Genomic DNA, 13,701 nt, shown 5'->3' with positions numbered 1-13,701 from the left:
TTAGATACGCTTCATTCAATACCAATTTATCATTAATCCGTCAATCATGCTATAAAATTACCTTCATGGGCAGCAGACTTCTGAAATTTGCCTTAACTGTTTAAAAACTATCTTTTTTTAAGTCAAAAATTATACCTTAAGATACACAATAACCTATAGCTCTATTTATTTTCTTTAGAAGCCACTTTGAAGATACCAAAGTATAGTACAACAACTCTTGATAATCTCCTACCTCTTTTGTCTGTAACTCACTATTTGTCTATTTGTTTTCCTGAGAAACTATTTTGTAGATAATAATATGTAAAACAACCATTGATAATTTCCTACCATTTTGTCTGTAATTTGCTAAGTCCCCCCTATTATTATGTTATCCTTCTTTTATTCTTTAAAATAAAATTAAAATAAATAAATAAATAAATAAATAAAAAGATACACAATAACCATCACAACACAAATGAGATCATATCTTCCCTTACATTCACTTTACCAAATTATCAGAGCACAACCTATCATTAAACAGTTAAGTTTACACTGGCAATGCAAATCAGTAAGTGTTCATATAGCCCAAAAGAAACTACAGAAACACCATCATTCTCTTCTCTGCCATGAAACTTTTGTTACAGGCAGAAAAATGTTCTCAGCCAGATAATCAAAGGACATCAATAAACTTAGCTAGAAAGAGAAAAGAAGCTGCAACATACGGCACCCCTCCAAATAAAAAAACCTGCTTTAACATATGTATGCAATAGATTTACCCTGAGCTACACAGCAAGCGAAATAAACAGCAGTACAAACATGTAGAATAGTCACATTTCAATAAACAGACATTTAATGAATCATGGTTTCAGTGAAACATCTTTTGCAGTGAAAATATGTTCAAGTAATTAGGTTACTGGGAAAAAGTCAAGCAAACTAAATGTATATTTAAGAATTAGTTCTGAGTAAATCCAAACAAAAGTTTAACTAAGTAGAATCCAACCAAGTACTAAGTCAAGTAGGTTTCAGTATTTCTTTTTGATTGTGTGTGTTTGTGTGTGTGTGTGTGTGTGTGTGTGCGCGCGCGCGCGCGCTCGTGCACTGGCCTCCCCAAAACTTCTGGACTAAGGTAATCTCAAGATATACTTAATGAAAAATAGTTAACATATACTTAATACTACATGAAAGGCGCTGTTCTAAAAGCAATCATTATGATTATAAATCATCTAATATTCTAGATAATCCCATGAGGCAGGTACTGTTTATTGTCATTTCATAACTGAGGAGCTTAAGATAAAGAAGCTTGCCCAAGGTTATACTGTTCAGTGAGATTCCAAACCAAAGATTTGTGCTGGGATTTAAATTCAAGAAGCCCAATCCAGTGTGAGCTCTGAATCCACTTGAAGGATTTGGATGGAATACTCTGAGATCGCTTTGCATTTATCTGCCATTTCCTATACTTGCTACTGCTCTGGTAAAAGAAAAGAAATCTACTTGAAAATAAATAATCTCTCAGACCATTAGGTGCTTTTTTATGGATTTTTCTCATTCAACATTAGCGAAATAAGTATTATACAGCCTCATTTTTCAAAATTAAGAATGTGAGGGTAACCTGGCTGGTGAGGTGGCTGTCCCCTCCCTCCCCCACCACTCCACATGGTCCCTCCTGAAGAGGGTGACCACCCTCATAGATGAGGCTCTTTCCTCGGTCAAGGGTGTAAGCATAACTGCTCCCCTGCCCTGCTAAAACCTACAAATAAGCTCTCAAAATTAAGAAACTTTTCAGAGATTATATAACTTTCCAAGATTATATAACTTGCTCAAGTTGATAGAATGATGCATTCATGAATTAAAATCAAATACATTTTCACATTATGCAAAAAAAAACTATGAAGTATTACACAAGCTTAAATTTTCATGGACCCTTTCTATTTATATGCTTTACCAAGACATTGTAGAAAAGTCCTATAAATGTAAAAATTTAAAAGATTTGTTTTTTCATTTTTCGATTAAAATTTAAAAGACAAGTTCAGATGTAAAATTAAAAGGTCTCGGTATTTCTCAGATGAGACTATTAAGAACAAGATAAGACTAGAAGCACAAGGCCTATTTCTAACAATGCACATCAGCTGGAAGATTATTACTACTTTATATTCTATAGTCTTAAAAAAAGGAAAAGCTCACAGTACCAGAGTTTAAACTTTATAACCACGAAATCTTCAATGCTAAGTGTTTTCTATATGCCTTTAGAAGAAAATAAATATACTGCTTCAAAAATCTAAGTCTAGCCAGGGATATAGCTCAGCAGCACAAGCACCTGCCTGACAAATGAAAGGTCCTGAGTTCAATTCCCAGCACCAAAAAAAAAGTCTAACTCTAGCAAAATTACCCCTTTTTATTCAAACAATCTGCTAACTCCCACTTAAAAAACTAAAATGGAGATTATTCTTTTGTTGTTTTGTTTTGGGTTTTTGGGGGGGAGGTACTGGGAATCAAAATCAGGACCTTGCACTTGCCAGGCAGGTGCTTGTGTCACTGAGATATATCCCCTGCCCCTAAAATGGAGTTTGAATGGAGCCCACTCCACCCCCACTCCCACCCTCTCTCCAACTTGGAGCCAGCCAGTGTCTTTCTTCAAATGCAAACCCGCCATCCTCGCACCACCCTGCTCCGATACACCTAAAATTCCTTCCAAAAAATCCTCTTTGGCTTTGGAAAAGACTTCCTGAAAACTTTTACCTCACCTTCTTCTCCCTGCACATTCCCCCACCTCTTCTGCTCCAGCCACATTCAGGTCTTTCTCAGTCTTCACACTGACTGACTGGCCAGTCTCTACAGGCTTGTGCTAGTTCTACTTCCTGTGAATGGAAAGCTCTTCTCTTTCTTCTCTGCCCAGGTTAGGTCCTCCTCACCCTTCGGATCTTTTACTTAGCTCAAGCTTTTTTCCTTACATACGCTTTCTCTAACTTCTTAGACCTCGTCTAACCTCCTTTTTACATGCACTCATGGTTACACAAATCTCTTCCATACAATACCAACACACTGATCACTTACACTTCTGATTATTTTACAGTTTCTTCTCATTTCTGGGCTTGCACAGACATCCACCTCAGTTTCAATCATTTCTTTCTAGGTCCACATGGATTCTGACATCACCTGAAACTATTCTACCTCAGAAATTAATACTACACTTTAACAAGGTCTCTTCTGCTACACCACATGTCTTGAATACAAATTAGCTCAAATGCACTGGCTAAATGAGAACTGTGCTAGCATACATAAAAAAGAAGTCATTTGGTTCATCTCAGTACTTTAATGAATTAAGAAGAAAACCTCAGCAATATATACAGGGCAATACGTAAAAAAAAAAAAAGAAAAAAAACTAGGATTACTACAGAAGTGCACGCCAGAACTGCTAAATTCACCACTATGTTAAGCCATGCAGGCTAAACTGAAAGCAGTACAGATTAAAAGGTGCTAGGGTAGCTCCTCTTTGATATTAGTATGGATTCATAAAACTCCTGAATATTAATTTTATCTTTGGGTTATAATTCAATTCTACATTTTATCTCTGAAACCACCCTGGCTTTGTCTATTAGCAACTTTTAAATTTGGCTCTCCTGTCTTTTGGACATAACCTCATTATGTATTTTTTGTTTTTGTTACTTTCTGGCACTGAAAGATGCTGAAGGCTCATCTTTTCTATTTCATAGATTAATCTTCACATCAGCCATTTCTCCAAGGAGCCCCGCTTGCTTTTACTGAAACAAGGGTACTAGAACCCAAGGTCTGGGTACTATGTGTGTTCCTACGGTGTCACTGCTTCTAGGCTTTTCCAAGAAATACCAAGAGCAAGGATATGTATGTGCATATACACACATCTACATTTCTATTTAATCATTTGTATCTATGTTAAGCTAAATGTGAGTTCATGCAGATGTCCTGAATGCTAATCATTATCACATGGGTCATTATGAATAAAGATAGGTACAAAGGAGACAAGCCTGTAAATTGGGCCCCTGCACTTAACCTATAAATTGAGCCTACACTTTTCCTCCCACAAGCTTCCATCCTGAAGGCAGCAGCCTATTAAGTGCCAAGCACAACTCCAAATTTCAAACACATGCAAATGGCTCGTATTCTAACATAGCCCACTAAAGGGATAATCTGACAAGACAGTAGAAATACACATCCTAGGTCACCCATCTAAAAGGTACCTCCAAGACCACATAAAAAAACCTCAACCTCAGCTAGGGGTGGTGGTGCTTGCCCATAATCCTAGCACTCTGGGAGGCTGAGGCACCAAGCTTAACCCCAGCCTGGGCTATTTAGCAAGACCCTGTCTCAAAATAAAAGGGTTGAGAAGGTAACCCTGAAGGAAGCCTGTATGAAGGCTTGTGCTCAATCCTCAGTACACCCAGATACACTCACACTCTTGAGGGCTCTCCCTGTGCTCTATGAGTGTATCCTTCTTTAACTGTACCTAATAAAGCTGTCTATGCCTCTCACTGACGGTCCCGGAAACCGTCCTTCTGTGAGCAAGTCCGCAAACCTACAACCCAATCCCTGGGTGAGGTGAATTGAGGTCCCTATCTGCCGTGTAGGGCACTGCCTCAGACCCCATCTGGTGACAATTCTAACTTCCTCTTGCTTCTCTGCAACAGTGAAAAACCTAGCTGCCACCATCTGTACATTCATTTATTTAACTGTTCAGTTCAGCAGATGTGTGCAGGCATTCCCTGTGTAAGGACCTACCTGGTTAATAGCTGTATGGACTATGACCCACTGCTTCACTGCTCCACCGCTTGGACTCACAACCTGTCTTTTGTTTTGTATAATTCTCTACAACTTATTTATACAGCCTCAATGTCTTTTTTGGTACACTACACCTTGTTTATCCAGCACTGTAATCTTTGCTGATTGTACTGTACAGCACAGTATTGGAGTTTTATGTGCTGTTATATTAACGGCATTACTGCATGTAAGAGTTACGCAAATAAGAGCAAAGTCATCAAGCTGGATTTCCTCTGATCATTTCTTTGTTCTGAATATTGTACTTACTTTATGCAATCCCTTATTTAGTGACCCGTTCATTTAGCAACCTAGTCACAGAACATGCCCTGGTCTTTAAACAGGGAACATCTGCACAGCAGGATCAAAACTGAAAGCCCATACTGCCATGGAATGCAACTTGCATCTGCTAGAGCCCTGAGCTTTTGGAATATGCAGTTTGCTTTGCCTCTAGTTTTAGATTCCACTAATTTCCAAAGTTACTTAGGTCAGCACCCTTTCCCCTCTTCCCTGAGGCTATCTCATACATCTATAGTACAGTTAATTGTTTTGTCACGCTATATTCTATCCAGGGATTTTGCCTAACTCCTAAATGACGTTTTAAAATTTGTATACATTAAAGTTCACTCTTTGTGCTGTAAATTTCTATAGGTTTGACAGAGATAGTGTCATACAACCATAATTTCATGTCATAATTATATATCACACATAAACATATATTATAATCACAGTATCATACAGAATACCCTAAAAATATCTCCTCTCCCTATTTCTTTATCTTCTTCTCCTCTCCCCAGACCACTGACAACTACTCATTTTTCTTCTGTCTCTATAGTTTTGCTTTTCAGGATGTTATATAATTGAAATCACAGATTATCTAGCCTTTCAAACGGTTTCTTTTACTTAGCAATATGCATTTAAGACCCATATATATTTTTGTGTGACTTGACAGCTCATTTCCTTTTATCACTGATAATATCCCACTGGATGAATATACCCATTTGTTTATCCATTCAGCAATTCCTGAAGGAGATCTTGGTTGCATCCAGTTACTTGTGATTACAAATAAAGTTGCTGCAAACATTTATATGCAGAGCTGGTGATGTAGTTTAGTGGTAGAGTGCCTGTCTAGTATGCTCAAGACCCTGGGTTCACTCCCAAACTCCACCACAAATAATGATAATGCACAAGCAAGATTTTCTATGGGCATAAGTCTCCTATCAGCTGGATAAACAGTTTGGAGCACAATTACTGGATCATACAGTAAAAGTGTATTTAGCTCTGTCTGGAACCGCCAAACCACTTTCCACAGTGGCTCGCTCTACCGCTCTGCATTCCCACAGCAATGAATGTGAGTTCCGGTTGTTCTGCACCCCCAACAGCAACTGGCACTGTCAGATTGTTTTTCGGTTTCAGCCATTCTAATAGATGTCATTTCCTCTTTGTTTACAAAACACTAGTGAAAATGGCTAAACCCTGAATGAGATTTGTCATTTCAATTAAACACCAAGTACTTTCATCTCAAAGAAAGAAGCCCAAGACCAAGGGTCTAAAGCTGCAAAGAATCAGCCACCTTTGGTACTGCTCACAAATGCCTGTGGAAATTAACTGGGCTTGTTTCTTAGGGCTGTAGCTTTTGTAGCGCTCCAGTCAATGGTTAAATTCCATAGGCTTTCCATGGCTGCCGCCCGAGCTTTTTTTTTCCTGAAGTCCTATTAGTTTTAGCACACAAATGTGAGGAAGTCATGGTTTTCTCAACAATTCACCTATGGCATTATAGCAGCAATGTCCGTATCCTCTCAGACATACCTTCCTATTTTCTAGGCTTTCTGAAGACTTCACTTCTACACTTCCTCAACATCACTGGAATTCCAACTCCCCAAATCTTTTCTTGTGACTGTCTCTTCCAGGATTGGCTATGTAGGAATCACTGGAAAAGCAATCAAATACCCTTGATTTCCTTCATGTGCCTATCCTTTCATCACCCCAGACCACAGAAACATGGTCTTTCATTAATATTATAACCAATTTTCAATAGCCCTACACTAGACAGCAGACCTGTACTGAATAAAGTCTAACCATCTGGCAAATAACCATCACTATGAATTGATGATGTCCCCTGGCCTCTCCCAGGGCTATCAACAATGCTTTCAGAACTCTTCAGTCGACTTGTTCCCTATTCCTTTCAATGGCTAGTCCACATTTTCACCATTCACTTGAAGTCCTCTACTCAAATTCAGAGAACCTAGTTTGTTAAGAAAATACAGAAGAGGGGGCTGGGGATTTCGCTCAGCGGCACAGCGCCTGCCTGGCAAGTGCAAGGTCATGAGTTCAATTCCCGGTACCGGAAAAAAAGCAAACCAAAAAAAAAAAAAAAGAACATATCATTTAGACCATGCGTGGTGTGGTGCCACACACCTGTAATCCCAGCACTCGGGAGGCTGAGGCAGGAGGATCATTGTGAGCTCGAGAACAGCCTTGGCTACAAAATGAGCTCAAGGCCAGCCTGAACTGCATAGCAAGACCCTGTCTCAAAAAAACAAAAAAAAAAAAAAAGGAAAGGAAAATTTGGAAGGCCATTAGAGGTGGTCATACTCAACTTGCCACACCATTACAAAGTGGTCTATTTCCACAGCAGGTTTTCACCTCTTCCACTTTTATCAGAGGAATAGAATGTACTCTCCTCTCCAAGACTAACCGTCCTGTGCTCTGGAAACACTTTCCTCCCTCCAAGCCCTTCCTGTTCAGTCCTCACTCAACTTTGTATTTTCATCTTCTTGCTCTTTAATTTCTCCTTCCCCTCAATCTTTAAAAGCATGATATCCCAAAAATGTACACACCCTTCACAAATTATTTACCTCTATGCTGTGAATCACTGTCAACAATGTACTAGATTTGAGGGGGAATATAATTAACTTTTTTTAACTTTAAGGCAATAAAAACAGGTACGGCTAATCTCTACTTTTTTTGAAATGTAACAATTTTGTATGCAGTGTGTTTATTGGAATACACACCTTGGACCAATACACTCTTATTTAACTTATGTAATGTATGTGTTCTACCCACAGCTAAACTAAAACAAGACTTAGAAGTGATGCACCTGTATTGAACAGATCTAACTGTATCAAATCCAAAGGAACATTGGGGGTTTTTGTTTGTTTCTTTGTGAGACAGGGTCTCACTAAGTAGTTCAGGCTGGCCTCGAACCCATGGTGATCCTCCTGCCTTGGTCTCCCAAGTGCTGAGACCACATGCAAAGGTACAAAGGGATTTTAAGGATAATTTTGATTATGTGAGATTTTCACCTCATATGGTGACATTAGAAGCTAATCCCTAGCTAAACTATAACTGTGCGATCAGCCATTAAAGAGGAGGCTTACCTTAACCTCCAATCTCTGGGTACTACCTAATCTCTTCTTCATCTTTATCTCTCATGAGTGACCCATGCACACTATCCTCTCTAGCTTGTTCCTTCTGTTTACTCTTTTTGCCCCCGTCACTCACTTCAAACTGCTCTCCCTAAGGTTTCCAAATCCAGTGAACTGCCGACATCCACTGCATTAAACCTGTTAAAGTCCCCTCCTTACTTCTTCTACCCATCTGGGTCACCACTCTCCTTACCACCTGCGTTCCTCTCAACGACTACGTCTTGGGCTCCATCTAGTCTTTCAATGGCACTGGAGCTCAGGGTTTCACCTTTGACTGACTGCTCCTTTCCTCGCCCTACAAGCTCGCTTACACATTCTCAGTTGCAACTACTACCGAGACCTTCAACCAGCCATAACGCAGAGCTCACTCAAGCTGCAGGGAAATTCCAAGTACCTGCCAACCCTTCCTGGAGGGGCTCGCCCCACACACTGTCCCTAATGAATGAAGCTGGGCCAGATTACCCTCATGCCAGGTGAGTAGTTTGTACTGTGTAACTACTGCACACCCCTACTGCTGGCTCAATGCAGGTCAGCATCTGATCTGAAGGCCACCAATTAATGGCATATGAAGAAGTGCTCTGACCAAGTGAGAATGATAGCAATTAACTAGGCCGATACGATAAATTTCACAGGAATTTTAAATGGGAAGGACAATACAAGCCAGTCAGTAAGGAAAAGAAAAGAAAACCAAAAACTTGCAACTCTAGTCAAGTGTCACCTCAGCTACAGAATAGAGTGAAAAGTCATGAATTCCAGCTGGTGAGAGCAGAGAAGCCCCTCAAACTCCAGAACTGTTCTGTCCTCCTGTAAGATTTGTCTCTGTCTTTCTCTGGTTTACAGTCAGAGCACAGCATGAAGATTCCCACCTTTACTTAGCTCCAATATACTATAATACAGTACTGACCTCTCCAAAATAATTATTTTATTCATGGTTCACTATAGGAACCTCAAGCAACTAGAAACTAAACCTCATCCTTCTCTCTCCCCACTGTCCCTCACATACTCTCAAGGTCACCTTTAACAGCCCACAATACACCTGTGCTTCCCTTCCCCTGCACCTGACCAAGAGCAAGTCCTTACTTCTAACACAATCTAATACAACAGTCTTCTCAAGGAGTCTGCTCTTTCCTGTCTTGTACCCCTTGAATCTATCATGCCATCAGCTGTGCAATCTGACAAAAATGAAAATATGGCTCGTCACTTCCTACTTAAAATCCTTGGGTGAGTCCTCATTCCCTACAGATCACGAAAACATTCTGTAAGGCCGCTCACGTTCTTCCCCAGCTATTTCTAACACAGGCTACACTCAATTCCAAGAGCCCCAAATTGCTAGTAGATCCAAACACACCCAAGAACTCCCTCCTTTACGCCTCTGCTTTGGCATCTTTTAAGACTGCCCAGTAGCCTCAAGTCCTCCCAAAAGTGTCCCTGACCCATCTCCTTCACCCCTTCCACTGCTGGCCTGGGGGAGATACTCCTCCTGTCTTCTACAGGGCTCTTTATAACTCTTCCCTTTCTACTCCATTTGATGTTGTCTGGCCTCCATGAGTTAAGGCCAGTACCACACTCACCTCTGACTGCCTAGAACCTGGCACAAAGCAAACACCGAGTCTGCTGAACAAATGAGTGAACGGTGGGTGAGACATGCTGTACATCCCCACTGCTCTAAGGAACTATGTGCCCCATAGCAACTGCTCCACCAAGTATCACTCCCGTCCACTTTTCTAGTATGATTATTAAATTCACTTAATTACACCTGGCACTTTCAAAGCTAATTTCCCAAAATTCTGGCAAAGGGGTCCCTAAGAAAAGCTCAGTTTAGTTATTAAATTTCTGGATTTTAGGAACAGGCATTTACACTTGCAGACAATCAAGTATTTGCTATAGTATTTGTTCAATCTGAAGAAATTTAATAACAATTATATTTAGAAAATGTTAAAGACCTGGGATGCAAAAGGGGAAGGGAGTTAGGCACACCAAAATTCAACCAGGTTAGATATTGTTAATGCTTCAATTAAAAAGTGCAATTCGTTACTTCGCTACCTGTCATTCTCAAATTTCATTTATCTGGCATTTTTCCCCAGCTACCTTAAATCATCAAAGTCAATGTAACTTTCTGTAGTGTTAAGTGTTCCAGTTACTTTTTTTTTCCCTTCAGAGGAAGTACTTTCAATCTCAAATACTCCTAAGCAGGGCATGGTGGCACTCCTGTGATCCCAGGACTTGGGAGACTGAGACAGGGGGATCACTGCAAGTTCAAGGCCAGCCTGGGCTACATAGTGAGTTCAAGCCCAGCCCAAACTACATTGCAAGACCCTGTCTCAAAAAAACCCAAAAAAACAAAACAGAAAACTCTACAAAAAACTCAAGTATTTTTCCAAAAATTCCTGATGTGAACATCTATTTGAGCTAATCAGGACATGAAAACTGAAAGAGACAGTAACACAGTGTACTGGAAAGAGCACTACATCTGGAGTCGGTGAAAATTAAGTTTCCAGTCCTGGCTTACTTGTGACTAGGAAAGATCTAACATCTAGGTGCTCCCACTCTCTCAAATCTAAAATAACAACTCACAACCCTGTCCAGATCCACTAGTGTGTATCAAAATGCTCTGTAAAGTATCCAAAGTGTAAGTAACCTCAAAAATAAAAAATGCAAACTGCAATTGAAACATCTGGGCTAGATGAATCCACTGTCATATTCATTAAAAGCTTTAAAGTAGAATGAAAGTATTATAACTAAGTGCAAACCTGTCACTTATGTACTTTTTACTCACAAGAATTACTAAGTAAGAGTGACCAACCCCAGCTGTTTCAATAGTTGGTATCTGACTGCTAAGTAAATGCCTTTTAAAAAATTTTAAAGCTCACTATTTTGTACATATGTTGCTACTCCTCTGCAATCCAATGAACTGTATGTGTATACCTGGCACTGTTTAACATTAATCCCTCGAAATCATTCAAGGAACAATTCTATTTTTAAAAGCAGCTATTCTAATTTAGAAGAATAACAAGTACAGAAGAAACTATGATCAAAACAGAAGAAACTATGATCCTTCTATTTCAAAGGTATGGAAAAGGATCGCTCTGAAAAATAACTATGGTCAATCTTTTGAAATTCTGTAATTCACAAAAATATTATGAGTAGTTATTTTAATGATTTCAAAAAGTATCTTATAATGCTAGCTAAAGTCAATGCAGCAATGACAGGTTAAATAAAAATCCACTCTTACTTTATGATTTCAAAGTTTTATTATCCATCACCTATGACACTGCCCCTTTATTCCTGAGTCAGTTACCCAGTACATCTGGTGGGGTCCACTCAGAAGACACAAAGAAAACTAATGGCAACAGAAAACACACAGAGACACTAAAATAGTAAGACAAGAGGAGGAGGAGGAGGTGGTAAAGGGACTGACAAGAGGTAAGGGAGAGACAAAGGGGAGATTAAAAACAGAGAGAAAAAATAAGGACAACAAAATCTGTTCTTCTAGAAGTAATAGTTTATAACAGAGTGATACAGTATTTCCAGAAAGAGAATCTCAGGATTACACAACAGAAAGTAGTAAAAAGGCCAAGAGGAAGACTAATTGAGACGGCAGGGTCATAAATATTCTAAACTCCAACCAACTGCACTTAAACATGCACTTTTCTCTGACCCGAATCATTAATTTTATGTAAAAGAAGTTAGTAGAACTAAGGCATGCCCCAGTTCTAAATAAACTGTAAAAACGGGCCTTAGATAACATGGAAATTCCACCATCGAGCTCAAATCAACCGGCACTCAGGAAGAAACTGTGGCCTTGTAACATACCTACAATCACAAATGACTGCAGGACCACTGCAAGCTAGTAGGAGGCTTTGTTTAATAATCTTCCACATACACTGGTTCTAATTTTATAAGCCAATAATACCATCAACCACAAATTTAAATTTGTCAAGTCCAACAAAAACATTCTGTAGCCGTATCAGAAGTAAACACTTCCTCACAGCACTGTTCACCCAAATTTAAAAATAAATTACAAGGAATTAACAAAATGTCCTAACAAGAAAAAAGCAAAGATCCGCTATTTCGAAATTTGCATCCATTTAGATGAAGGAGCATTCTAAACTGAAAGCGCTCCTTTGGACCTATAGCAAAGATAAAAAGGAGGAATGTTCAACAAGGCCTATTTTTGCGCGTGATTCTTTGCAGCCAAATCATCTGGTAGATTTCTATTGCCATTCTCCACTCCGATTAAACCCTAACTTATTTATCAAGGTTCTTCTCAAATTTCAGTCCTTTTAAGAATGTAACCACAAGGCTGTTTATACCTTCTACATACAGGCCACTAGGATCTGAGCAAGACCCTCCCTTTGTAGCCAATCAAAATGAGGCTGCTTAGAATGCAAAAGCTCCTGCTTTAGATTTGGGGCCTAAAACACCGATTTGCTTCCAGACTAACTGACACCCTGAATTTTTTTCCCTTCCACACAAGTAAACTTGACGCATGACATTAATCTGAGCTACATTTCAAAAATCGCTATTACGATTTATAATTTTATACAGAACTGATTTACTTAAAGCTTTGTTTTGACCTAGGGGAGGTAGGCAGGTGGGGGTAAACAAACATAAGCCTAATGTTTTTAATTGCAGGTGTAAATACAAGTCAATTTTAAAAAGACTAGGCAACTTTTAAAAAAATCCTTATTTTCAACCAGACTTCATATAAAACCAACCCGGAAATATAGGGCATTTATTTCAACCTGGAGGAGTAGGTTTCTGCTCCCCTAAGACGCGTACCGCTGCTTTTGGTAAGATACACTGCTATGAAACTTGGGCCCCTGTCCTTTTGTCCCCCTAGACAATCTCTGGCCTAATTTTGGCCAAAATCCTCCACTGATTACTCCTCCCGCTATGGATCCCTGCTCTCCCTTAATTAGAAATCGTATCTCAGAATCGTACCCCCCCACACACACGTAAGAGGAGAACGCCTGACCCACCACCTGGAGAACAATGTAACCCAACTCCAGTCCATAGATTCCTCCACCCAAGCCCCAAGATTTATCTTACAGGGCAATCAGAAAGCGAGTCGCGTCCCGTCACCCCGGATTCCCTCAAGGTGTCCTCCCGGCCGGCCCAGGATTCCCAGCTCCTTCCCACCTGGGGGCATCGAACTCGCCGTCCTCTCCTGAGAACCTCGCCCCGCACCCCCGGACCTTCCTCCGGACCGCGGCGCCCACTCGGGGCGGCGGGACGCACGCACAATCGCCTCGGAGGTCGGGGGTTGGGACCGTGCCCCGTACCTTTGTAGTGCACCCGCAGGTTGTTCTGAGATAGACCGATGTAGCTGAACTTGTCCTTCGGGCTCCACGACCGCGGCAGCGGCGTCTCCTGCTCGTCCACGGCCGGATAGAGGCGCCTCAGCCGCCGCTGCAGCTCCTTCTCCTGCTCGTTGAGGGCCGAGTCCCCGTGTGGGAAGGGGGCCGCGGCGCTGCTACCAGCCGCCAGGGCCGGGGTGGCGGGG

General features: G+C 40.5%; 1 protein-coding gene across 1 annotated transcript in view; it reads right to left on the bottom strand.

Moving 5' to 3' along the window:
* Ranbp9 (RAN binding protein 9) overlaps nucleotides 1-13,701 on the bottom strand; it is a gene marked incomplete at its 5' end in the record, with an annotated part of 80,176 nt that extends 66,475 nt beyond the window's left edge. The window contains 1 exon segment of the mRNA XM_005398797.2: nucleotides 13,481-13,701. Within this exon segment, the coding sequence (XP_005398854.2) occupies nucleotides 13,481-13,701 (221 nt within the window).

This window comes from Chinchilla lanigera, unplaced genomic scaffold, assembly GCF_000276665.1.
Source record: "Chinchilla lanigera isolate Chin_1 unplaced genomic scaffold, ChiLan1.0 scaffold00064, whole genome shotgun sequence".
In the NCBI taxonomy this organism is placed as follows: domain Eukaryota; kingdom Metazoa; phylum Chordata; class Mammalia; order Rodentia; family Chinchillidae; genus Chinchilla; species Chinchilla lanigera.
The sequence above is the reverse complement of the archived record's forward strand: the minus strand, read 5'-3'. Positions and strand labels throughout refer to the sequence as shown.